Source organism: Rosa chinensis, chromosome 5, assembly GCF_002994745.2.
Source record: "Rosa chinensis cultivar Old Blush chromosome 5, RchiOBHm-V2, whole genome shotgun sequence".
Lineage (NCBI taxonomy): Eukaryota > Viridiplantae > Streptophyta > Magnoliopsida > Rosales > Rosaceae > Rosa > Rosa chinensis.
This window is the reverse complement of record NC_037092.1, coordinates 84,281,472-84,309,163: the sequence shown is the minus strand read 5'-3', so window position 1 is coordinate 84,309,163 and position 27,692 is coordinate 84,281,472. Positions and strand designations below refer to the sequence as shown.

Sequence of the window (27,692 nt, the reverse complement as noted above, 5' to 3'; positions counted from 1 at the left end):
GTCCTCAAAGACGATTGAGCATTTATGTTGGATATGACTCTCCAATCATTATCCGCTACTTAGAACCCTTGACAGGCGATCAATTTACCGCTAGATTTGCGGATTGTCACTTTGATGAGACAGTCTTCCCGTTGTTAGGGGGAGATAAGAACAATAATGTTTAATAGGAACGACATGAATTGTCGTGGTCTGTCCCCACTTTATCTCATCTTGATCCCCGAACCGCACAGTCCGAAATTGAGGTGCGGAGAATTCTCGATCTTCAGAACGTAGCAGACTCAGGCGTTTTCTGACATCGCTAAAGTGACAAGATCACATATACCTGTTGCAAACGTGCCTACAAGGATTGATGTCCCTAAAAATAGTGGACATGGCACCACCCCTAGGGGTATTGGGCATGGCGCCGCCACCACTAATGGTGATGGAAATGTGGCTCAGGCCGGGCTCCCAGCAAGGAAACGTGGGAGGCCCAAAGGTTCACTACAACAATTCAAGGCTTTTACTGCGCAAAATTTACGGCGTGTAATTTTTTGTGCCATAAATGCCACTCTTTTACTGCGTGCATTTTTTGCACGCCGTATATAACCTTTGTCAATTACTCTTTTACGGTGTGCATATATAGCATGCCGTTAATAACCTTGTTAGCTAGTCTTTTACAGCGCGTATAAATAGCACGCCATAAATGTGTCATATCTTTTACGGCGCACATTTTAAGCACGCCGTAAAAACATACAAATCAAATCTTATTTACGGCTCGCAAAAAAGCATGCCTTAAAAACATCTCTAAAAAAGCTTAATTACGGCTGCAAAGAAGCATGCCGTAAATAATGATTTTTAAGGCGCGAAATTTTCACTGAAAGATTTGGTTTTCCCTCTCAAGTTTCTCTTTCCTCTTTTCTCAACTTTCCCGAAATTTACTTACTTTTGTTACTTTTCTATTCTAAGAAAGTCATGCCCTTTGCAAACTCCTCACCAGTTCGCAATACCCCAAACCTAATAGCGAAAATCCCAGACCTTCCTGCGAGTTCTCCTCCGCAAGTTATTCTTCCCGTCTACTCACCCAGTTCTCAAGGTATTGCAAAAATCTCAACTCTTCCCTGCCCAAGTTCTTCTCTTGGGCTATCGGATTTAAATCATCATCATCATCATCCTCTCGAATTTTCATTCCCACACTGAAAATGCAATGCCCAAATCTCATCCCTTATTTATATTATCATTATTATTAGTATTAATATTCATTGTTCCTCTACAACTTCGTCTCTCTCTCTCTCTCTCAATTCTCAAAACGCAGAATCTCAGAGGACCCAAAAGAGAGATTAGCACAGACCGCAAATCAACAAATTGCTTCAGCTGATTGACCCCTTTCTCTTTTCTCTCAATTTAATTCATTGGGTTTCTGGGTGTTCTTCTTCTTATTGTTTTAATTGCGTTGAATGGTTTGATTTGAATTTTGAAACCCACTATGGGTTTGTTTTCAAGTCGTGCTCTTTTGTTGTTTTGGTGATTCTCTGTATTGTACTGGTATTTGGAGATTTGAATTTTGAAACCCACTATGGGTTGGTTGTATATGTTGTGTTTCTGCATGCCCCACTTCGATTATTTTTGAAATCTTCATAGCACTCATCTTGTGCCAAAACATATAATAACAGTTGTGTGTATTTGGAAGTATTTGTTTTCGAAATTTGTACTTGGGTTAATTAACCGGCATTGTGTGTTCAATCGAGGACGAAGAGAGCATCTCAAATTGTGATTTCTAATCATAAATTCAGGTATGGCCATATGGTTTTGGTAAATTTGATTGGGTTTTTATCTCAAAAGTGAACCGGGTCTGTCTAAAATTTAGGATTTATAGCTGGGTATTTGGTTATCTAAGATGGGTGTCTGCTTGTTATGTAATATATGAAGCTTTTGGTTTAATTGAATGTATTGAATTGGTTTGATAGATGCGACAGAATTTCTAAACTTGGTGGATGACTCGGTTCAAGCAGATCAAAGTCTTATGCACGATTTTGATGAGTTTCTGAAGCACTATGACAAGGTAGATGCATTGGTTTCTCTGAATTTTGGACTACTGAATTTTGGACTAGGAGTAGGACTGTATGTGAGTTATTACTTGCTATGACCAGGTTTTCTAGACGTATCTGTTACTCACTTGGTGGGCTAGTAATGGTTTGTGTTGTAGGTTTCTGTTAAACGTTGCTCTATCTGCATGTTCTTTTTGTCAAGAACTCAGCAATTTATATTCAATGAGAATGCTTTGAGAAAGTAGTTTATGAGTTCACTATGTTGGAATTGGAAAAAAAAAAAGTATGATGAGTTAGATATATATTAGTACATTGTGCATGTGTTGGATATCAATGCAGTGTGTGCTGGGATTAGTGAGTCACGATTAGGTGATTCCCATATCACTGATACCACTCATGGCTATTGTTTAATATGGTGTATTAGCTAATATGTTCATTGTTTTCACCCAAAAGAAAACGTATTGACCATGTTATGTATATAATTTTTTTATTGCTAGGTTTCATAACGTTGAGGCCAATTCAAAGTAAAGGAAAATGATTAAAGATGTTTGGATTTCATTTTACCAATATTTTTGTTTAACCTTGCCAAAAACTCTAAGCTCTAATAGTAACTCAACCCAAATACAACAATAAATTGTCAGCACAGGTTTACTGCACTGCTTCCTCAATCTATTGAGGATTCTAAGAGGATACAGCTCATATAATGCTGGGATTAGTGAGTGATGACCTTTCTTTCTCTCCTCATTTTTCAGTATTTGTAAGGAACAAGCATGATGACCTTGTTATCTTGACCATCATCAGTAGCCTATTCATCTAGTGAATCTTCAAACTTGATTACCAGCTCCTTCTTGGCATGTCTCATATTGCTCATGGAATAGGTGCGTCACCCTCACAGCTTCATTAGCCCAAACAAACAAGAGTGAGTATTTAGTTCATTATGAAGTTTTTTTTCCATGATATATAGCACTTGTTAATTGAATATCATACATTTATTATGACTGATCGGCACCAAAAATTTGTTTCTTCCCTTCTTGATCTGTTCCACTTCTTATGTGCATCATGATCGAATTCAATTATCCTCTAAATTCCCAATTATTACATGACGAATAGCTCCAAATTATTTGCTCCAATTGTCTGGGTGAATACCTCTCTCTCTTCCAAACATCAGATCTAAGGTGAATCGACAAGAAAATCCGATTTTGCTTTTGGCTCCTTAGTAAGGTAGCACAAGAAGGGTGAGTCCATCACCATGGTCCCCTACTTGGATTTGGAAGGAGTAGACATAGCCTTGCCGCGATGGTCATGCATGGTAACCCCTTATTGTCCGACATTCAGTTCCTCAATTTCTAGGGTTTCTCTAATTTTCCAATATTGCCCTTATCGACTCTGCATTTGTTGTGTTCATGGCGTTGAGATCGGGCGGCTGGAAGCTATCGTTCGTGTTCTCGTTCGTTTCTCTTGATGTTGACTATCATACCAACAAGAATTTTGATTACCCTGTGGAGGCTTGTGCATACAAGGTTAGTTTTTCTTGCTTCATTTAGTCTTTCGATCAAAATTGGGTGCTTTCGAGCTTGAACCACTGCTATGAATTCAATTGTCACTGTGCTGATGGGCCTGTTTTGTGGTTAAATGACAACAATTGTGAAATTTACAACAAAACCTAACCATACTTGTGGCAGGCAGTTAAGAGGCCATCTGCAGCAGAGCTGTCTGATTTTGGGTGTTTTACAATAATGGCTTGTGGTGTCATTCTTTTGCAGCAAACAGGTTAGGAAGAACTTAATACGTGCTTTTTCCAAAATAATAGTCTGAAATATTCATGTAGCATCTAACTAAAGCCAGTTTGCCGGAATGATTAGAATGTACTAACTGGTCTTTTTATCTATTCATTGGGTTGTTTCAAATATCAGCTTAATATATTACATGATTCGTGGTCAAGGAACAATCAAATTGTATGTGGTGTACAATGTGTAGGAGGTAATTGAGATTTTGAACCTATGATCTAATTTGGGGTTTGTGTGCGTTTGATTTGTATCATTTTCTGCTATATTCTTGTGCAATTTATATATTTCTTACTTGTTGTGGAATGTGCTTCAATCGAAGTTGATGTACTCGAATCGGAGTACTTGAATAATAGGTCGCTTGCTAGACATAGTAGTTTGGTTATGAAGTTTGCAGTTTTCTGTCTAGGAATTAGGGAAGTTTGTAATCCAAGACCTTAGGAGCATTCTTAATTTTTTTAACTCTAGCAATGTTCAACTAAAAAAGCCCCTTGGATTACATTATTTGTAGCGAATAAGTCCGGAAATTTGAGTTTTTGATAGTACCAGTCTTTCAATGTCTTAGTTATCAAAGAGCTTTACCTTGGTCTCATAGGAAAAGCAACCGAGTGTACTGACTAGACTAGCAACTTGCTGTTTGATTCTTTGTACGTACTATACCACTGTCATTCCAGCTTCTGTTATGCAATCTTTGGCTTTATTTCTCATCTTTTTCTGTGGTTGCGGCATGACAAGGATTCCTCTTATTTTGATACAGTTACAGATTTCTGAACTTAAAGTCTTTCAGCACCACAAAATCAATAGTTTTTTTATTAATAACGTGGTTCTTCTTTGTACTTTGGTTTAGACTGAAGATGAACCTGAGATGTGTGCAAGAAAATATATACTTTACAAATATTGACAAGAAGGTACTTTTTATTGGCAACAATTTGTTATTTGTTGGTACCTAGATTTTTTAAATTTCTTATCTAACTGTTTTTTTGTTACAGAGTGTGTAATGCCAAGACTAGGAGCAGCTCAAGTTCAGAAAATTAGTAAATATTCAATCTAAGAGCAATGAACTTGAAACTTTCCAGATCCTAAGTTGACATGCTAAGGTACAACATACTAAAATTTCAAGCAAATTGGAGTTAAGCAAATATGGCAAAAGATGGATGGAAACAGACTGAACTGTGCACCTTTCTTCAGAGTTTTTGTAGCAACTTGGAATGTAAGAGGGAAATCTCTCCATAGTGACCTTAATCTGCACGATTTTCTGCAGGTTAATAATCCATCAGACATATGTCTTGGGGTATGGTTTCTCTTTAATTTCTTATTTTTTGTCTTCCTCTTTGATTTTCTTCAGGTTAATAATCCACCTTTCCTTAACTCCTTTCTAATACTTTTTGTTAACTGACTTCGATGAGATTGGATAAGGTGGTTTTAGGGCTGTTTACCATGCCGAGCTGACAAGCAAGGTACTTGCTGACTTTTTTCTTACCGTTGTGAAAATTTGGGTAGAATTTGGAGAGAGGTGTGTATGCAGTTTTCTTTAATCAGTAAGATAAGTCATGGTACTTTTGGGTTCATTTGCTGATGCTCAAGTTTATTGTTAAATATTAACTAGCAGAAACTAAGAAAGCTGTAGTTCTGATTTCAAATAGTTTGTCACTTTTTTTCCCAGCTGCCATGTAACTTTTGGTCTCTAGTTTTTCTTCTTTTTACTGAGACCTGTCTTCATTTATTTGTGTGCAGATGTAATTTTGCTGATGGAGATCTTCAAAATCAGTGGTAACTCATTTCATATAAGAACATGTTGTAGACAATGTCTATTGGAAGCATGTAAGGTTGTAGTGCATGGGCGTGCTGAGTTTGAGGCAAGTGATGTTATCTTAAAGGTTGGTTTAAACAAATATTGTGAATATGCAAAAGGGAAAACAGAAATTCTTCAAAATTTTTGAATTTCAGGTGCTTTACTGCATATTTAGCTTTATCAATGTGTAGTGGTTTTCAAGAGGAAACATTAGCTAAATGCTTTTTAAATTCATTTTCTGCTTCTCCTGTAATTCTGATTTTTTTTTCCTTTCATGTTAGTAGGTTGTTTGTTTGGAACAAATAAACACTACAGACTGAAAGCACACTGAAGATCACATGATGATCGTACTGATGTTGTGATGCTTCATTTGTGGTTTGATCCCTCCCAAATATATGTGATGCTTTATTTCAGTATAACCACATGTTCATAATGCATGCTATTGTACATATACAACTTCGATAGATGGTGTCCTACCGTCCTCACTATATACCATCAAAGTTTTGATTTCTTTCAGTTTTGGCAGCCATAATGTGGCTCCAAATGATCACAGAACACTAAGCCTAGACGCTTTATAGAAGAATGCACCAACTGTGAACAGCAGACTGCTGCTGTTAGATTTGTAGCACCATCAAGGTGGAAGCAGCTTCTCAGGATCACGCTCATGTCAAAAGCGTCCTAAAATTCCACCTTCTGGCCCAAGCCACAGGACCAACAAGACACCTAATTCCTCAAGAGATTACTAAACACTTATGTTATTTGTACATAGAGAACAGCATTTCCAACTGAAGTTTGGTAGAATTTTTTGGCAAACTTATTCATGTGTCTCTGATTTTGTTTGATGGGTTTGATTTTTCTTCTATCGTTTCTTGAACAACTATATTCATGTAGCAAAGCGCGGGTACACTTTCTAGTATATATGATATGAGGGTAATATGAATATGACATTTGAGCAATATAAATTTTTTGTTTTGTTTGAAAAGACCTCATTTATGGCGCGCAGAGTGCGCCTTAAATAGGAATTCAGTCACTCTTTTACGGCGTGCATGGGTATGCCTTAAATAGGAGGTCTTTTATGGCGTGCAATGTGGGCTGTAAATGACCTCAGTCACATTTGTGGAACCACTTTTACGGCGCGTTAATTGTTCTTTTATGACACATTTTTGAGCGCCGTAAAAGATATATGGTCTTTTACGGCGCGAGCTTTTACAGCGTGTTTTTGTGCGCCGTAAATAGGCTTTTACGGAGCACATGGTGGGCCGTAAAAGACCAGTTTTGGTGTAGTGGTTCGATGGATTCTCGCCCAAGAAAGAAAGCGAGTTTGGCACAAAAAGATCCATTAATCATCAACATAAATAACCCGTCTCATGAAGATATTCCGGATTATGGTTATGTCCAAGAGACATCATTGGGGGATGCTCTAATGTCAGAACCAATTACAGAGAATAGAGAGATCTCCATGAATTACACTAGTGTACATGAGACGTTGAGTCGAGATTCTATTATCCTTGATGATATGTGTGCATATTCTATCGCTCAAGGAATTATAGAACATGATGATATCGAACCTCACTCCGTTGAAGAATGTCAACGAAGAGCAGACTGGCCTAAATGGAAAAATGCGATCCAGGTTGAATTGGATTCACTAACAAAGAGACAGGTATTTGGGCCTATAATGCTGACACCACCAAATATAAAGCCTGTTGGCCATAAATGGGTCTTTGTTAGAAAGCGTAATGAGAAAAATGAGGTTGTTAGATACAAAGCCCGCCTTGTAGCGCAAGGTTTCTCACAACGCCCTGGAATCGACTACGAGGAGACATACTTTCCCGTAGTGGACGTTATAACGTTCCGCTACCTTGTCAGTTTGGTAGTTTCTGAAAAACTTGACATGCAGCTTATGGATGTGGTTACGACATATCTCTATGGGGATCTAGATTCAGAGATATATATGAAGGTTCCAGATAGACTTCAAGTACCCAAGTCAAGTGGCTCTAAACCACGGAGCGCGTTTTCAATAAGATTGAGACGCTCACTATATGGATTGAAACAATCCAGACGGATGTGGTATAACCGTCTAAGTGACTACTTGATTGTGAATGGATATGAGAACAATGAAATATGCCCATGCGTGTTTATAAAAAGGACAAGTTTTGGATTTGCAATTGTAGCAGTTTATGTCGACAATATGAACCTAATTGGAACTCGAGATGAATTAAAGGAAACTGCTGAATACTTGAAATCCGAATTTGAGATGAAAGATCTTGGGAAAACACAGTTTTGTCTTGGACTAGAAATCGAGCACCGTAGTGATGGGATTATGATCCATCAGTCAGCATATACTCAAAAATTATTAAGGCGCTTTAATGAAGATAAAGTAAAGCCTGTGAGTACTCCCATGATCGGCCGTAGTCTTGAGCCTGAAAAAGATCCATTTCCTCCAAGGGATGAGGACGAAGACTTATTAGAGGCTGAAGTGCCCTATCTAAGTGCAATAGGCGCATTATTGTACTTAGCTCAATGCACAAGACCGGACATCTCATTCGCTGTGAACTTGTTAGCCCGACACAGTTTTGCTCCAACACGCCGCCATTGGATTGGTGTAAAGACAATCTTTCGATACTTGAGAGGTACGATTGATATGGGCTTGTTTTATCCCTATAGAGAGAAGAGAAATAACGGAAGTATGGGATCGGACTCCACAAGGCAAAATGCCACCTTCCGTGCTCCTCCTCCCCTCCATCAAAATGACAACGATGTCTTCATGGGTTTTGTTGATGCAGGGTATCTCTCTGACCCTCACAAAGGTCGCTCCCAAACGGGTTATGTCTTTACCATGGGAAGCACTGCAATATCTTGGAGGTCTACAAAACAGACCCTTGTTGCTACTTCCTCAAATCATGCAGAGATTATTGCTCTACATGAAGCCGTGCGAGAATGCATATGGCTAAGGTCTGTAGTTAGACATGTTCAAGGAACTTGTGGTTTGAAGTCTACCACAGATGAACTTACATGCATTTATGAAGATAATGTAGCTTGTATTGAGCAAATGAAGTTAGGTTTCATCAAGGGCGACAACACCAAGCATATATCACCTAAGTTCTTTTACAATCAGCAACAACAAGCACTTCTAAATATTAAAGTGAATCAGATCCGATCAGAGGATAATGTAGCGGACTTATTTACTAAGTCATTACCTAAATCCACCTTCGAGAAACATGTGAGAAGCATCGGATTAAGAAAGTTATCCGAACTCCCATGATTGTAGCAATCAAGGGGAGACATTGACATCAGGGGGAGGTATGATGTCTACATGTTCGATCTCGAAGAGTGAAGGACGTGTTGTGCTCTTTTTGCCCTTCGACTAGGGTTATTTTTGTCCCACATGGTTTTTGTTACCTGACAAGGTTTTTTAGTGAGGCAACGATCAAAGCGTCATCACCAAGTTTGAGCGGCACAAGGGGGAGTGTTGAAGGATGTCGACATAATGTGTGCCTCTACAAACTAGAGTTTAGAGTTGTAATAGGAAAGTGTTCTAGGTATTCAATTGTATTCGGATTCTATTACCTTTTGGGTACCTTGTAACTCCCTATTTAAAGGGCTCCTATTATCAATGAGAATACACAATTACAATTCTCCTACAACAGGTGTTGAATTATTTGGGAAATTTCCAAATTAGGAGTGTTTCGTGCTTGTCAAATGCTTTCAATTTCAGTCTTGATTCATGAGTCGAGTGTAGGTGCATTTCGCTCTGATTCATGGTCCTTGAAACCTATGTGGGCTTCAGAGTGCAGTACGTACAGGTATGTGGAACAAGTTTACAAAGAGCATGTCTCAAGTTTCAGGTTTTTATGTGTTAAAAGTTAAAACTACCTGAAGTATTGTTGTGGATTAGATTGTAGAAAGTTGGAATAACTCTTTTATTATCAGTATTATGAAATAGAGATGTAGAAAGTCGGACAATGATTCTGGAGTTGGGACCGGCCTCTACAGCTGGTCTCGTCTGTGAAAATGTGACAGAAAAATGCTAGTCATGACCTTTCAATTTTGTGAAACTTCCACCTAGGCATACCATTTGTTATTTTCCCAGAAACTATACCGTCCACATCAGTTTGTCGAATGTGGAGTCAACTCACTCAAGTCACCGAACCAACCATCCAGCTATTGGTGTTTATGGTCCTTTGGTATCTTAACCTAAAGTGAAGAGGACTGAGGACTAGGGAACTACACTCCACGAGCGAAGATGTGACCCTCCCCATTATGGTTCAAAGCTGTTGATATTATTGCAATGTCCTGTTTTTCTAAATCGACTCTAAATTTCCACATATTCTGTCTGTAAACGTATCTTGCGTGCTCGATCAGTTAGTCGAAAAAATTCTTGGACCAGTACTTGTTTCTATTCATAAGATTAAAAGGCTCTATCAGTTTTGGCATTTAAATTGTTGAGCTATAAAGGCAGATCCTTCGGAGTATTGGTTCAAAATGTAAAACTAGTATTTCCCATTTTCAACATGTCCAGTATTGGTTCTACCAGTACTTGTTTCTGTTCATAAGATTAAAAGTAGTATTTCCCATTTTCAGGCTCTTTTTTCAGGTATTTAGAGATTGCTGCTAGATAAACTGTACTTTTATATTAATAAATTTGATTTATGGATTAAGTAATTCCTTCTCTTTGTTTTGGTCGAAAAATGTACAGATTAAGTTTGGCTTGTCAATTCTCTGTTATCTAAATTGCTGGTCTCTATGGAAGTTATTTAAATTTGGGACCAGCCTGTCAAATAGGTCTTGTTTGTGGGAGACCTTATCTAGCTCCTAGTCTTGGATTGTCCAGCAACCTTCATATTTCATCTCATCTCATCTTTGAGTTTCTTTTGTGGACGATACAAGTTTTCGAAGGTAAGATTGTCCTCTTTTGTCAATATCATCAGGACTCAGTTTGCTTGGCATCTTACTTTTAATTACTTGCTAATAATGAGTGACCAGATCAAGTTCACTTACAAACCACTCCCAAGTTACCAGTTGGACATTATTTTAAGGCCGATTTATCATCCTGCATGTTAGGAATCTGAGTTTTCCACCATTTTGATTCTGTTTCTTGTTAATACTGTAACTGCTTAACCACTGGTTCTGTTTACCTTCTGGCTAGGAACCTATGCAGGTACTTCTTCGGAGGAGCAATAAAAGAGAAAGATTGACCTAACTTATATCCTAAATCAGATCAGCATGAAATTAAAATGGAAACTGGTCAAATATATTATTTACCTTCTATCTGAAGTAGACATATGACCTCTACCATATTTTGTTTTTTTTAAGGGCGTACCCCTTGATGGTGACCCCAATATATAACCTTTTCTTCTATCCCCATCATTTGTAAGTGAAAATGCAACCTTGACCACATGAAGTTTTCTAAATTTTTCTTCAACAGATGGGGGTAGGCATTGCCGAAAAGAGACATTTTAAGCCTTTGACTTGTAGGTGTTGGAAGAATTGCTGAACAAAGAATTACCTTGATTGATGCAGGGTAAGAATTGCTGGATTAATGCATGCGTGCAGTAAATTTAGTTGGAGCAGACAAAGAATATGGTTTAGAAATAGAGTTCCTGGCAATATGTTTGATGAAATCTCTCAAGGAGAGTGTTTCATTGTTTCTTGAATTTCCCTTTTATGTGTTGAAGGCTGAGGTTAGCCAGTGATGTCCTCACAGTGATGTAGTCAATATAACGCTGAGACGTAACTCGAAGCGTTTTCCGGAGAGCCTCAGTAAGGCATAAGCCTTGCGGTACTTATAAACGTTTATACTTATGTAGTTATAATTCTTATATATAGAACATTAAGAGTAAACAAAAAATATTATTAATTGTCATTCATTCATAATAAGTAAAGTACTAGAACCATATGATTCAACAAATTACCAAACCATAAAAGGAAATTAAAGATTCGAAGTTGAAATTTCAAATGCCGTCGTTTTGAGTTTTGAAAAAAAAAAAAAAAATTTTGCTAGGCGTGCGCCTTAGGCAGCGCTTTTTACGCCTTGTTTTGCATTGTTTGCGCCTCATCGCCTTGGCATAAAAACCGACTCATTTTAAGGTGAGCTTTACGCCTTTTACGCCTCAAGGTGCGTAAAATATTGGATGTACATAGTGCTACACGTCTTTGTCGATTTATACACATGTGAAGACTCGAAGACAAGTCGATTCTTCTGCCTGGAGAAAGCATATCCACTTCCATAAAAGGTTCCAGGTATCTGTAAGTAACCCAACTTTTCAGCATTCTAATTTTGTTTCTTGTTTAAACTATATTGCTCAACCACATTGGTTCTGGCAAATGGCAATGCTTTTTACTCTATGGCTGCTTCTGCTTCTGCTACCAATTTATGTGCTTGCTCAAACTAATGGTAGCGTAGCAGTCGGTGCTTCTCTCTCTGCAGCAGGTAACTCCTCATGGATTTCTCCATCTGGTGACTTTGCTTTTGGATTTCGGCAACTTGAAAACAATGGACTTTTCTTGCTTTCTATATGGTTTGCCAAGATACCAGACAAAACTATAGTTTGGTACGCAAATGGGGATACGCCTGCACCTAAGGGATCGACAGTGAACTTGACTGCCAACAGTGGATTAGTCCTTACAAGTCCTCAAGGTGAGAAGCTATGGACATCCAATGACACTAACATTATTGCTGGTGTCGTTGCTCATGGGGTCATGAATGATGCCGGTAACTTTGTTCTGGAAAATGCGGAGTCAGCAAAGTTATGGGAGACGTTCAAGAATCCTAGTGATACAATGTTGCCCGGGCAAATAATGGAAAGAGGAGGGAAACTGTCTTCTCGAAATTCAGAGACTGACTATTCCGGAGGGCGCTTCCAGCTAGATTTTCAACCAGATGGGAATCTTGTGTTCACTGCTAAGAAACCTTTTCATTCAACTGCAACTACCACTGGGACTGTTCCAGGTAGTGAAGGTCTACAACTGGTTTTCAATGAGTCGGGCAAGTTCTATATTCTGCGAGTAAATCATGGACTTTTCACTTTCTCAGGGGAGGAACGTTCAGCAAGGGACTACTATCTCCGTACAACTCTCAGCTTTGATGGGGTTTTGGCTCAATATTTCCTCCCAAAGACTTCCATTGGCAATGAAAGCTGGGCTGCTCTTTGGTCAGAGCCGCCTAATATTTGCCAAAAAATTAAGATGAATTCGGGTCCTGGTATTTGTGGTTACAACAGTATCTGCACTCTCAAAGATAAGAGGCCATCCTGTGAATGCCTAACAGGATACTCTTTACTTGATCCAGCAGATGCATACGGGAACTGTTATCCAGATTCCAAACAAGGCTGTGAAGATGAGCTTAGTTATACAAAAGATCTATATGATGTCAAGGTGCGAGCAAATACTGATTGGCTTACCTCCAGTTATGTGCAGTTAAATGCTTCTACTGCTGACACATGCAGTCAATCTTGCTTGGAAGATTGTTTGTGTGCTGTTGCTGTTTACGGCAATGAAACCTGTTGGAAAAAGAAGTTTCCACTCTCATATGGGAGAGAAGACACCACCCTTAATGCAAAGACCTTCATCAAATTCAGGAATGATACTTCAGCTCTACAAGTTCCGGATGATAAGAAGAAGAGCCAGACCACTAGGGTACGTTTGTTGTCAGTTCTTCTGAGCACCTCTGTCTTTGGTAATTTTATATTAGCTGCTGCAGTTATTTTTCTGGGAATTTTTTTCACTTTCCGGAAGAAACATGTAAGGTCGTTTGCGCAAAATGATTTGGACACAAAATTGCGTTTCTTTAGTCAGAAGGAGCTTGAAGAAGCTACAAATGGATTCCATGAAGAACTAGGAAAGGGTGCTTTTGGAGTTGTTTACAAAGGGATAATAAAAATTGGTTCAGATGTCCAAGTCGCAGTTAAGAAGCTCAACAGTGTGATGCAAGACTCTGTGATACAAGAAGGTGAGAAAGAATTCAAGACAGAACTGAAAACTATTGGACAGACACATCACAAGAATCTAGTTCACCTGGTTGGATATTGTGATGAGGGACAAGAGCGATTACTAGTGTATGAATTCTTGAGCAATGGCACATTAGCAAGCTTCCTGTTTGGTGATGAGAAACCCAGTTGGAGGCAACGTATGGAAATTGCTTATGGTGTTGCGAAAGGGCTTCTGTATTTGCATGAAGAGTGTACCACCCAAATCATCCACTGTGATATAAAGCCTCAGAACATACTTCTGGATGATCATTACAATGCTCGGATCTCTGATTTTGGCTTGTCGAAACTTCTGATGATGAATCAGAGCCAGACATATACTGCCATTAGAGGAACTAAAGGTTATGTTGCACCCGAGTGGTTTAGGAACATGGCTATCACTACCAAAGTTGATGTCTATAGCTTTGGTGTTGTGCTGCTGGAGATCATTTGCTGCAGGAAAAGTGTTGATATGGATAATACCAGCGAAGAGAAAGCAATTTTAACCGACTGGGTTTATAATTGTTACCAAGACGGACTTTTAGATGTGGTTCTAAATCACCAAGTCAATGCCTTGGATGACAAGACAGAGCTGGAAAAGACTGTGATGATTGCTCTTTGGTGTATCCAAGAAGACCCATTTCTTCGACCCACGATGAGAAAGGTTGTGCAGATGCTTGAAGGAGTAGTGGAAGTACATGTTCCACCATGTCCATCCCCATATTCATCAAGAACAAGCTGAAACCTGTTTGCCTTGTGTAGCAGTCAAAGATTCGCAGCCAACTCGAGCTAGCTTGTTGTGTTTGATTATCTTGTTTTTCCTTTTCATGCTTGTGTAATGTGTACTTTCATAAGAGATCATTATGATTTCATTAGGAATAATAAGGTCATTAAGGTGTGTTTAGAAAACGCATAGCCGCAAGTTTTCATTAGCTTCAGCTCCCTAGAATAAACGAAGGGTTTCATGTTGTGTAAAACAGAGAAATGGCATTAACAAAGTTAGTAATGCACAAGGTTCTAAAAAACGTTAGGCGCTAGTCGGGCGGTGAGCCAAGGACTAGCGCCTAGGGGCCTAGGCGGAAGCCTAGGCGGGGACTAGGCGGTTTTTATTTTTTTAATTTTTAAATTATTTTTATGAAATATAATTATATAAATTCTAATAATCAATAGAGAAAAAATTGTTTAAGAATTTAACATTCATTCCTATTATTAGAAAAAAAAAAATCTCAATTTTATGTGGGTTTGCTAGCTATATCAGTTGATTCATCAAATGACTTCTATAGTTCAATTTGAACAAACGACACATGTCTACCTAGTCCTCTGCAACACCGAGTACTTTGGGTCTACAAACTGACAAAGTTTGAAATTCTAAACATAATTAATATTAACAAGAAAAGGATGAAAGAAGACAAAACCCACAAAAGAAGCACAAAAAGTAATATAGGAAAAGGTAAACAGATATGAATCTAAACCCCACAAACCCAGAAACATACAGATAGAGTAAACCCAGAAACGCAAGAATCTAAATTTATGGAAAGAAAAAGGTAGAGCCTATTAATCGAAAAGGCTAAACCCAGAACCAAGTGCTCATTCCAATGGTAAACCAGTCTTTCTTTCTCCTCTTCTTTCGCCCCACTACACTCCCACACCCAACCCTCACTCGCACCAGAACCAAGTCCCCATTGGACCACCTTTCTCGCCGACGCCTGCGCTAGCAAATCTGACCCTTTTGAAAACTTATCCGGGTCGGATTCCGATTTTCTGGAAAAGCCAAACTCCGAGTTGGGCTTCGAGATCTGATTGCATCAGAAGCTAATTAACGATCCAATGGAGAAATCCAAAAGAAAACCTTACAAAAAGAGGAAGAAGCAAAAGTATGGAAGTGATTCAGAATACGAGGAGGAGAAACAATGGGAGGAGGAGAGGTTGGTGGAGCTGAAACTGGAGGTGGTGGAGAGTTGAGTCAATCCGTCCAGCGCTCCGCGCCTAGCGCCCAGCCCGCCTAATGCCGCCTAATACTGCCTAAGCGCCCGCCTAGAAGCCGAACGCCCAGAAGGATCGACTAGCCTCTAATCGGAAAGGTGAGGCCACGCCCAGCGCCTAGGCGGCTGCCTAGACCGATTTTTAGAACCATGGTAATGCATGTCTTTTAAATCTGCTTTTTCTCTGTCCAAGTGTGACATCTTCTTTTGGTTTTCACTGTTTTGCCGTCGCCCCAATCTCCCTCTCTTGGGACCGGGGCGGAGTTTCAATGCAGTTGCAGCATTAGGTTTGAAAAGGTGGAGAATTGAGGTTATGGTATTTTCCTTCCAAATCAAAGAGGGGTCTTCCGACCTAAATCGAAGAGAAATATTTAGCTATTTTGTTTCGTTATTCAGTTACCACATAAGTCTTTTTTTTTTTTGAATAATGTCACGGGGGCGAAATAATATATTCATCACAAGCTAGAATAGGTCGTTACATACCCTTCCTCTGTCATTTAAGGACATAGACAGACAAGAAGCTAGTGATAGTACCCACAAGTGGTACGTACATATAGTCCTACTCATTATACATTCAATACGTAGAACTAGTGAATATCCTCCTTCGGTACTACTCCAGAGACGCTAGAGAGACATTGGTGCACATAAATGCTTAGCTTCCTAATACAAGGAAATTATTGTAAATAGATAAACTAAAAACATAGGGATGGGCTTAGGGCAAAACACCCTAGCCCAAAATAGAATGCCTGAAAGCCCAAGAGGGATATGCAGCCACGGCCTAACAGTGAAGCCCAACCCATCATCTCTCCACAGCACAGAGCCTTTGAGCTCCACGACGCCCGAAGTGAAAAACCGCCTGACTTCCTCACCCCCGACGCCATCGCCTCCCGACGCGAAAGCCACCTGACTTCCTCGCCCTCGACGCCGTCGCCGCTTGACGCCATCACCTCCGTTCACACGTCCAGCCCAGAAACGAGGTACGATCTGCACCACCGTTCGAATCCACCCTAACTCAGCACAGGCCACACAATCGCCGTTGTCTGGAGCAAAAACCAAGCCATTGTCGTCAGGAGAGAAACCCAGCCGCCTCCTCGTCATGAGCCTCCAGCCCCAAGTTGCCTTGATCCGAATAGGTACAGCTGCCACCATCAAAACCACAAGCAAAGATCCCATAGGGCTTAGACCATGTGTCGCCCGTCCGACAGCATCCCCACGACGTCAGAGAGACATCGGAGAGCCACCGGACGAGGGTTGGAGATGCCTTCGCCGCCGCAAGCCTTAGGGTTCTCGAGAGCTTTTTTTCTTTATAACTAGGAGAAAATTTAGTCATTCTAGTTACCACGTAAGTCAATGAGATGTTATTGTAATAAATCGACTCATATCAAATATAGAGAATACACGGTTTTTGTCACGCCCTGAATTTTGAATAACAAATTCAAATCTGAAACATGAATTTAACAACTTAATCAAATAAACGTTCTGAAATCTTTTTCTCAGAAACAAACACACCTCACACCACTCAATATTAAATCTCGAAAACCTCGAGTTCATTATTACAATTCACTCTCACAAAGTAAAATTGTAAAGCTCTAAATGAGCACAACACACCTCACGATACAAGGTTGTACATTAAATACAATCACTCTAAACCGCACGATCACCACCATGGTTCTCCTTACCTGCAGGATTATCCGCTACACCGTTTGAATAGTGTACCGGGATTGCAACAATACAAAACCCGGTTAGCTTTTGACAGCCTGTATGAGTAAACAAGAATGAACTGTTGATTTATTATATCACAATTCTTTTAACTCAAGTAAACAACAATAATCTCCACATCCACAAAGAAATCCACAATCCCAAAATCAGTCACTAAATTCATCAACTCTAAATCACCCAGAATTAATACGGGATCTAAACTCACATCTTTCTTCCCCCCGAAAGCGTATTTATACAAATACGGTGACTGACAGACTAGAGCTCTAACTGAATCGTAGCCCATCACCTGGCCTAGGTTATGGCATCCGACATGATTGTCAATATCGTAGCCCGTCATCCACCTAGGATTAGAGCATCCGATATGCATACTCAAATAATCGTAGCCCATCATCCACCTAAGATTAGAGCATCCGATATACATACTCAACTTAGCCCGTCACCCGATAAGGGTCGTGGCATTTATTATACACAACCAATCGTAACCCGTCATCTACCTAGGATTAGAGCATCTGATCCCCTCATACCAGTCACTACGTCGACCCTAAATCCATAATCAAGCATATAGGATAGCTTTTACACCACATGATCAACATTTCATTATTCAACAATTAAATGCGTGAATAAAAGCTTGAATAATAACCACTCCAATTCCAATCATTTCATCACACCAATCACACGTCAACCAATATATATATTCCACGTAAATATGTATATACGTAATCATTCACTCAGGAATGATCACTAATACCAACTATACACCACACATAGTGAAAACCGAGAAATTCATTTTTATAGTTTAAATGCATTTTACTTACCTATGGATCGTGGAAGATCAAGCCCATGTATTTTAAAACAAATATTCATTTCCGTAAGAACATTTTCAATCCATTACTATATAAGTAAAGTAATTTCGGTTCGTAATATGAACCATGTGAGATTTACTCACCTCTAATCCAGCTGCGTCTTCTTAACAGCTCAACAATGATTTCACGAATCGTCCGCCAAATCAATCCGTTGATCACCTAATCCAATACGTTCTTAACTTAGCCAACAACTCATGAACATAATTAGACGACGATCCAACGGTCGGATCGAAATTAAACGATGACCCAACGGTCGGATTGAAATTAAACGATGATCCAACGGTCGGATCAAAATTAAATGATGATCCAACGGTCGGATCCTCACAGATCGCCCTTAGGATCATCCACCTAAATTATTACGAAGATCCAACGGTCGGATCTTCCTGAATCGCCTTTACTAACATCCCTACAAACTTATACGAAAATCCGACGGTCGGATTCTCACGAATCGCCTTTCAAATCACTACTTCACAATTATACGAAGATCCACACAAAGTTATCGGGACAGTCATACGATCAACATATTAAACTTTGAAGTAAATCTGATGGTCGGATCTTCGCGGATCATAAACCGAAGATAAAACATAAAAACGTTAAATAGTAACGTCAAAACGTAAATCTACTATTTATCAACTTTTTCTAAAATGACCTTGTAATACATCAAAACGCTCGTATGGATGCGTAGATCATCGCCTAGATAATAAAAACTCAAAATATGGTCCGACTCGCCGCCACAAGCGGAGGTCAGACGGCGGTCAAAGCCTGTCAACCACCTCAGATGCAAAAGTTGTCAACTAAAAACTTCTTCAAAACTAAGAGTTGATGAACTTTCATCTCAAAAAAAAAAAAGAGTTGATGAACTTTCACACCTGGAGCTAAGCGAGATTCGGTCTAGATCGTCCTAGATCAAGCGTGGAAGTTGGATTAATCTCGACCATACGATCAGATTCCAGATCCAACCAGAGCCGTTAATCTTCAATCCTTGATCTTTCGCTCCACACTCAAAATCGTGATGCAAGTATTACATGGAGATGATCAGAAGAAAGAGGAGATCATGACAATGGGGAGAATCGGCCGAGGTGATGCCGGAAAATTGGTTTTCTGGCCGGATCCGTTTTGCAATCAGGTCGGGCTTCGATCTAGGCCTGTAGGCAGCGGCGGGGTGGGGCGAGGCCACAAAGCAGCTAGACTCAGAAAGGTACGCCGGTCTGGTGCGGGTTTGGTGGAGGTGGAGGTCGGAAAGTGGTGTTTCAGGCCGGTCGGGTCTGAGGGTGAGAGAGAGAATCCGGAGGGCTAAAATGCAAAAATGAAAAAAAACGTCCTTAATGAAAAAAAAATCAGAAAATTTTCACAATTTTCACAAATTCATAACTTAATCATACGAACTCCGAATAATGCGTTCTACATATGCAAGAGATCGTATCGACGAGCTCTACAACTTTCATGAAGGAAGTTTTCCCAAATTTTGAACGTATAAAAAGTCAATTTTCGCGAGCCCCAAAATGACGTTCGTTTTTGAAAATAAAATCGTTCGAATCATTTTTGCTCCAACCTCAAACCACCAAATTGTACTAATGATACTTTATTAATTCCCATAATTTCAAGAAATTAATAACGAATTTTTCGGGGTATTACAGTTTTGACGAGAATCTAAAATTTAATAAGTAATATTAAGTGAAACACTTAAATCCCATCTTTATATGACATCTCATGTAACACAATATTCAAGTTATCAGATCATTTCATTATGATGTGATTTTGTCACAAATCAAATGCGACACAAGGTGAGATATAGACATATAGTTCATTAAAGTGGACCGCACAAGTAATTATTATTATTTTTGGATGGGAAGAAAATTATCTCGTAATTGAGTCGGAGATAAATTAATCTTTTTTTTTCATTCTCAAAAAAAAATTAATCTTTTTATTTAAGAGGATGACATGGTTGCTCTTGGTGTTTGTGGTGAGAATTTATCTCGACTCTTGGGATTGATATCGTTATGTGTAGCCTGAGGAAATGGGTGATTAGATTGGTTAGGAGTTAGGCCCGCTTAGCTCATAGAGGTCATTGTTGATAACAAACTCGTAACTGTTACTACGAAGGAGAGCGAAAAACTTATAGTCCACCATGGGTTATTCCTATCTTGCTATTACAAAACGGGGAAATGATCATTTATCCAATTTTAGCTTAAAAATTGCTCACTTGCTCCACCAACAGTTTTTTAACCTCATTTACCCAAAACACTCTAAGAGATTATTTCCCTAATACCCAATTAATTCTTTTTTTTATATATTTTATTTATTTATTTTTGGGACTCTTTTGCCCTTTCCTTCTTTCTCACTTAGAGAGAAAAGTCATCCTCCACCTTACTGTGCTCCGGTGACCAGTGGCCGACCGCGGACTCTGGCGACCGGTGACCGGATTCCGGCGGCCGATTTTATTGCCCCTAATAATACCCAGTAATCATATTATTGCCCCCCAATAAACATATTATTGCTGACAGGACCCGCCCCGAATTTCACCTTGAAATCCAAAGTGGCCCTGCGGGGTCCACCTAAGAAGAAATTCTACCAAAAATTTGGCGGAACTCCCTCTAAAAGTGGACAACCCAAAAACCTGTAGAAAGACATTTACACTTCTAAAATATTCCATCCTTAATCTTCTGGAACCACTATGCTCCCTAAATCATAACATCTCCCATTTCACAACAATTCTGAACTTAAGAATATTAATATCATGGGTTATCAGAGCAATCTAATGTACAGACGTACAAGATGATAAAATAAAAGATAAAGAACTGATACTTTTATAAGGCGGAAGCTACGACAGCTATGCCTCAACTCCATGTATGCTCGACCTCCAGCTAAACTGGCCTGCAAACTGGGCATTTAAAACCGAAGGGCCCAGGGGAAAGCATTTAAAAATCGTTAGAGTGAGTGGACGAAAAATAAGTAATTTCGAATGAATAAGTAAAACTTAATGCTTTCCAAAGTTATTCTCTAAAACCTCGCATGCAGTAAAAATCTTGGAAATACTTTAAAGCATCACCTTTACTGCAATCTCTTAAGATCTCATCATCAATCCTTTTTAAAACATCATTTTTCAAGAGGTTCGTTTGATGACTAGAAAGGACTGCTGTCTAGTCATCTCATGCCATCTGGGAGGGACTGTCACCCAGATGACACATCAGAAGGGACTGCTAACCGGAATAGGAGGCGGTGGATAGAAGGGACTGCCAACTAACCGCAGGTAGTTAGAAGGGACTGCCAACTACCTCATGTCATGTGGAAGGGACTGCCAACCAGGTGACGCATCGGAATGGACTGCCAACCGGGATGTAGTCTGGAAGGGACTGCCAACCAGACTATTACCTAGAAGGGACTGCCAACTAGGTAATGCATGCATGCGCTGACTGATAGTCTCCTCAATAAACTGGAAACAACCTCTTACAATTACTTGCTTTATGAAAGAAACTTAATATTACTACAATAAATCATTAATAATTCACCGAAAGCATAACTCAAACCTCAATATCTTAATAAATCTTCGAAAGCATAAATCAAATACTCTGTAAATCAATAAATGCTTTCGGAAAGAAATCTCAATCTAACTTCAAGGCTGATAAGTGCGGAGCTCAAAGCTCAATAAATCTCGATAATTCAATCATGCTCAAATATTCGATGAAATATTCGTACTCGTGAATCCTCATAAAAACCGATATTCGAAATCAATAATTCTCATAATATTTTCTTAATCAGTAACTTCCCAAAAATCATTTCCCAACTCAATAACTCATAAATAAATAGCTTGAAAAAAATCTATTGAAAGCCCTCGGGAAGGAAATCCACTAAAAATCTCGTAACTCATAGAGCATAATAAATCTCAAGAAATCAAGCTCAATAAACCATAAAACTCAATAATTCAAATCATAATTTAAATCTCAATTGGAAAATAATAATAATATTGCATGCATAATTAATTTAAAAACAAATGTCCACTCACAGTACTATTTAGGCGATCACGCATATGAGTTCCTTCATCGAGCAATAGCTCGGTATATCCCCTTGTATACAATTATAATTCGTGAATAATTATTCGGCAATTAAATACGATTCTAATATCTTATTCTCCTAAATCAAACTTCCAATTTCTTTTCCAATTTAATCCAACTTCACCCTTAATACCCACTCATTAGTTTAAAGGTTCCAGGGCAGAACCGAGAGAAATCTGACGGTCGGATTCTCGTAAATCGATAATCGAAATCCTAAATCTTTGGAAATTAGAAATCGATTCAAAACTTCTTCACTTCCAACCAAATTCACATTTACGAGCTCTACATCAATTATAGGATTTAACTGGCTAAAAATCAAAACAAGAAAACTGCCCTACGTGCCTCCACGCGCCGGTTGCCACCACCTCCGATGGCCACCAAATTTTGGTAGCAGCAACATCACAACAAACTCAACAAGTTTCTCAACTACAGCACTTTCCAATTTCACCTTTAAGTGCTCGAAATTGGCCGGTGAAGAAAACCCAGTGTTAACGTTAGTGATCCGAGGGATCCCTAGTTAGCTTTAGAGAGAGAGAGAGAGTGACACGAGATGTATAGTGGTTCGTCTCCCGCCTTAGCGGGAAACTACGTCCACTTGAATGTGTACTAGTGTGTCAAGCCTTGCGGCCTAACAAGATTACAAGAGATGTAATGGGATTGGATTGTGTTTAAGTGGGAGGAGGCATTCCTTTTATAGGTGAAGGAAGCCATCTCTTTTACATGGTTTTCGATGTGGGACAACCAACCACCATTTCTAGTCTAGAAAGCCTATTTGTGAGGGCATGTTGGCAAGGCCAGAAAGGTGGCTTCCCGGCGATGGATTTGCGACTTCCGGATACCGTAGCGTAGCTTAAACATAGGGCTACAAGATGCAAGTAGCGGTTGGATCCCATGAGGGTGTTGTTTATGCTTGGTGAGGTAGCAAACTAGCCTTGCTAGTAGAGGTATCTACAAGTCCCCGAGTAAGAGGAGCTTCTTGGTTGGGGAGTTATAATCATGAAGTCATCAAGCATAAACAATGTCCGAGAGGCGCCTAGCCCCTACAAGTCCCCGAGCTCAGTAAGCAAGAAGGGACTCTTTTAACCTACACAATGAGACAAAAACGCGCATATGTAGAGTGCTTGTTGTATTGGTTACCGCTCGTATTAATGGAATGCGAAAAGAATTCGATTTGTAGCGAACAACAAATGGTAGAAGAACTCAATATTCCATTAATGTGTATGAACATGTAAAATATTGGTAGTTGTATATGTGGATCATATCACCATATAACACGCACAATAGATACTGGCAAGTGTAATGGGTGTCCAAAGTAATTTTGTGGGAGTAGTCCCGGTGACATAGAATGAAGCGTTTGTGAACTTGGGGCTTAAGTAAAACATGTTGGACATGATCGAGCAAGTTGGGTTGTTCGAGCAAGTTAGGTGTAGTTGAGTGTGTAGGCGTTGTGCGAGCATGCGAGGCGTGGCCCAAGCGCAAGTCGTGGCCATACTCGATACCCAAGCGAGTCGTAACCCGAACAAGTCGTTTATCCGAGCATGTTTAATTAAGTCGTAAGTGTCACAAGCTTCTAGATGCATGTCACATGAAAGTGTATTTAAGCATGTATGTGTGTAGCATGTATTTGTAGTAAAGTTGCTAATAACATTTTGTAGGCATGCTTAAGGGTCATAGAGACATATATAGTCATGACAAGGGCTCTATTTGCAAGAGCGTAAGAGATAAGATATCGTTACTTATCTTATGCCGAGTTGGAGGCTAGCGGGGTTGGCCGAGCATGACGGTCCATTGCTTTGGCGGATAAAGTGTTCCGATAATGCCCGTCAACTCGTAGTTGATGACAGGACCCGCCCCGGATTTCACCCCGAATCTGAAGTGGTCCTGCGGGGCCCACCTTAGAAGAAATTCTACCAAAAATTTGGTAGACCTTCCCCAAAACTCGTACGAACATATACACTTCTAAATCATCCATCCTTATTCTCCTGGAGCCACCCTGCTCCCCAAATCACATAACACAAATCTCAACTTAAATAACATTAATTTCCTCAAGTAATCAGAGCAATTCTAACAGCAAGGGTAAACAAGGAAAACCTAAATCAAAGAAAAACGCGGAAGCCATGCTGTTGACTATGCCTCAACTCCAATGTACGCCCGACCTCAACTAATTTTCGCCTGCAAACTGGGCAATTGAAACAGAAGGGCCCAGGGGAAAGTAATTGGAAAAACACGTTAGAGTGAGTGGACAAATAAATAAATAAATAAATAAATAATTTAAAAGGAAAGAAGTTGTATTACTTTCCCACGAATTTAAAATTCGTAAAACTTCGATGCATGCAACGTTTATAAAACGTATGTCTTTAAAACCCGGAGTCTCGTGAAAACGTACCGGTCCCCGCTGGCTAAGAGAATCGGACTAGCTCCTCTAGTCAAATAATAAATAAAATGATATGGGGAAAAGGTGTCACCATACGGGTAAAAGAGCCCCTTAGGCTCTACCTACCCTCGACTGCCACTCACACATAGATTGTGTGAGGAGGAGAACTAATAACCTCGACTTCCACTCACACATAGATTGTGTGAGGAGGAGAACATTACCTCGACTACCACCCACGTGAGGAGGAGAATAAATCACCTCGACTGCCACTCACATACACAAAGTAAGTGAGGAGGAGAATAAGCTACCTCAACTGCCACTCACAAACACAAAGTCTGTGAGGAGGAGACCAAATCACATGACCCGTGTATGGTGAGGAAGAAGATCGTCGAAAGTCAATAAATCTGTATAGTTTCCCCACATTTCTCACGAAATAAGAATCCAAGTGTATAAAGACGTGACCCCGCACGCCAAGATCATCTCAAGTTCAAAATAAATAAGATATAAATAAGTATAAAGTTTTACTTCATCGAAATCTTATTTCGTAAATCTCATAATAATCTCAATTAGCCGAATATAAATATAAAATAAATAGTATAAATCCTGAATCCGCATAAATCAACGTAATATCAGAGATCAATCATGAAATTCGAAAATGTAATACGATAAGCAATTTCTCATTCGGAAGCAAATAAATGATTGCATGCATCAATCCTTGAAAATAAAAGTCCACTCACAGGTTTACGCTATGATGTGCAATAGCAAGCTCCCCGTACGTCGGGTTTGCTTATCCTCCTACGATCCCTTATAAATTGGACGTACATCCAACTCCGAGTATTCATGTCCGAGTCCTTTAATAAGCAATTAAAATCGATAAGTATTCGTCAATAATTTTGTTGCTCAAATTCTTTAAAGATCCTTTAGGATATGATGATCAAGCTACTTTCCAAAATATACTTTGAATCATTCTACTCGACCACTTACTGGGTATATCTACCTCAAGAAATTTTTTCCCACGTTTACCATTTATGGAGTATTCCGCTCTCACGGAAATTCCAGAATATGGTAGCACAAATTACTTTGTTATAAATTACTCCTTTGACTTTAATTGAAAATCTTCTTAAGTTTGACTAATAAAATATACCACTTTCATTACCGAGTCCATTAAATCGTTCCAAATGCAAATTCCATACAAATTCCTTATGAATTAAATCTGATTACATTTCACTCAACAGAACCAAAGGGTAAATGGTCGGCAATTTCATTAATACTATATCACCATTATTAAACCAAACCACCATTTGATTAACCACGGTACCATATCACCACCACTACTCTTTTCCATTCTTTTAACCATTACAATCCCCTTTCCATTTCCATGCCAAAGTTCCAATACAATTTAAGCAACACAACCAATTCCAATTCAACAATTCCCGAAACCATATCCTCACTAGTACAATAACACAAAGCAAAACATATCCAACCGAGATCCTTACCATTCTTCTTTTCCAACCCAAACTCGGTTCGCCAAAACTGCATTCCTCCACCAACAGTCACCCAAAGTCCTGTGAAGTATGACAAGTTCAATAATCCAACTCTTAATAATATTTGAAGTCAAAACAGAATCTAAGCAACTCTTTACCACTGTCGGTTTCTGTCAAAACGGATCCAATCTTCTTCTCCTTGTCCGAAACTCCCAACTCTCAAAATTCCACAAACCTCAAAAGCCAATTTAAACAATAATAGGTTAGGGTCCCTGGTCCAAAACGAGTTGGAGACTTTACCAAGAAAAGGGTACGAAAATACCTACTTGAGCGGCCTAGAAATCTGGCGACGGAGCTACGGTGATCCAGGCACCAGCGGTGGCGCGTGCAGTTCGTGTGGCGGTTCTGACCGAAGCTAGATGTTAGGACCATGGGGTTTTGGTGAACAAGAAGGCACTGATTTCATTTATGGCGGTTGTGCAGTTCAGACGTCGTCGGAGACGACGAATCGATCCTAGTAGAAACCTCGATTTCCGACGAAGGCGCATGCTGTCTCGTCCAGCAACAGTGGACACTGAAACATCTGGGTTTTCTCTCCTCGGTGCCTGCTGGGTGTATTGATGGTGGCGGTAAATTGAGATGGTGGCCGGAAATCGAAAAGAGAGAAGGAACAGTGACATCGTAGCCATAGGTGCCGCGTGCGTAGGCTGGAGGCGGTGTTTGTCGGTGATTCTTCTTGGGTTGGGTCGCCGTCCTTCGCTCGTTTTCTTGGTGGTGGCGGTGTAGTGGAGTGGTGGCCGGAGGCGGTGATCTCCAGTGATGGCAGAGGAATAGAAGGAGAGGTCGGGGATAAGAAAGGGGGGGAAGGCTGTGCGGCCGAGAGAAAGAGAGAGGAAAAAAATGAGAGAGAATTTAGGGTTTCTTCTCTTATATAGTTGACTTTGTGAAAAGACCATTTTGCCCTTCCAACATCTCCGAAAAAAAACTCCGACATAATATTTAACTTCTACAGACCATATCTACTTCATACGAATTCTAATTTAGGCGTGCCACGTGTCCACGAACTCAGTTTGACGTTCTCTACAACTTTCATGAAGGAAATTTTCTCACTTAAAGAACGAAACAAAAAATCAACTTTTGGTCAACGAAAAGTACCTAAACGAAGTAAAAAGTTAGAGAAATTGTTGTTTACCGCCCGAATGACTAATAAACCGGTAAATTTAGGTTCGGGACATAACAGTTGAGGTTGAATGATTGATAGAAATAGTTGAATTTCCTTAAGCCAAAATAGATTATTAATATGTGGATTTGTAAAATCAACATAAATAATTTGCATATGTACTTTGATAAAATTTTAAGCAAAGTGTATATGCGAGATTATAGTTGGCAACAAATGACATAGAATGATTGTGTGCCGCTAATGTGAATTTCAAAGTGATCATGAGATGAGTTTGCATATACACGTGTAGACCTTGTAAACATGTGTGGATTAAAGGTACACTCTGTCAAAGTATGCATGAGTACTTGTTGCTAGAGTGCTAGCTCGTAAATATAATTATATTAGGCACAAGCTATGTAAAATGCTCTTTCAGATTATGAGCAATTGTTAACAACCACAAACTCATGGTAAAGTAAAGTTTATATAGTGGTGGTG

At 39.5% G+C, this 27,692-nt stretch overlaps 1 protein-coding gene and 1 long non-coding RNA gene across 17 annotated transcripts; both read left to right on the top strand.

Moving 5' to 3' along the window:
- Positions 1 to 944: 944 nt before the first annotated feature.
- On the top strand, positions 945 to 6,460 carry LOC112168372. 15 transcript variants are annotated; one of them, XR_005800185.1, is made up of 12 exons: positions 951 to 1,072; positions 1,292 to 1,769; positions 1,944 to 2,038; positions 2,777 to 2,943; positions 3,193 to 3,333; positions 3,439 to 3,544; positions 3,711 to 3,794; positions 3,938 to 4,004; positions 4,656 to 4,716; positions 4,798 to 5,265; positions 5,543 to 5,685; positions 5,885 to 6,460. It is a non-coding gene; the product is annotated as an uncharacterized LOC112168372 (long non-coding RNA). The 15 variants fall into 15 exon arrangements; XR_005800189.1 differs by lacking the exon at positions 3,938 to 4,004 and having other exon boundaries at positions 3,193 to 3,544; positions 3,707 to 3,794; positions 4,798 to 4,905; positions 5,070 to 5,099; positions 5,225 to 5,265; XR_005800183.1 differs by lacking the exon at positions 3,938 to 4,004 and having other exon boundaries at positions 3,193 to 3,544; positions 3,707 to 3,794; positions 4,798 to 4,905; positions 4,997 to 5,099; positions 5,225 to 5,265.
- A 5,394-nt stretch (positions 6,461 to 11,854) lies between these two features.
- LOC112202548 (G-type lectin S-receptor-like serine/threonine-protein kinase LECRK3) lies at positions 11,855 to 14,471 on the top strand. 2 transcript variants are annotated; one of them, XM_024343557.2, is made up of 2 exons: positions 11,855 to 12,549; positions 12,634 to 14,471. In XM_024343557.2, the coding sequence occupies exons 1-2, from the start codon at positions 11,925 to 11,927 to the stop codon at positions 14,304 to 14,306; spliced, it is 2,298 nt and encodes a 765-aa protein (XP_024199325.1). In that variant the 5' UTR covers positions 11,855 to 11,924; the 3' UTR covers positions 14,307 to 14,471. The 2 variants fall into 2 exon arrangements, with proteins under 2 accessions (XP_024199325.1, XP_040361332.1); XM_040505398.1 differs by having other exon boundaries at positions 11,855 to 12,558.
- The last annotated feature ends 13,221 nt before the right edge of the window (positions 14,472 to 27,692 follow it).

Excerpts from the sequence above, each read along its gene's own strand:
- LOC112202548 (XM_040505398.1), top strand. The coding sequence starts at position 11,925 with ATGGCAATGCTTTTTACTCTATGGCTGCTTCTGCTTCTGCTACCAATT. Across the intron at positions 12,559-12,633 it reads GACTGTTCCAGGTAGTGAAG|GGGAGGAACGTTCAGCAAGG; the intron begins GTCTACAACTGG and ends TCACTTTCTCAG.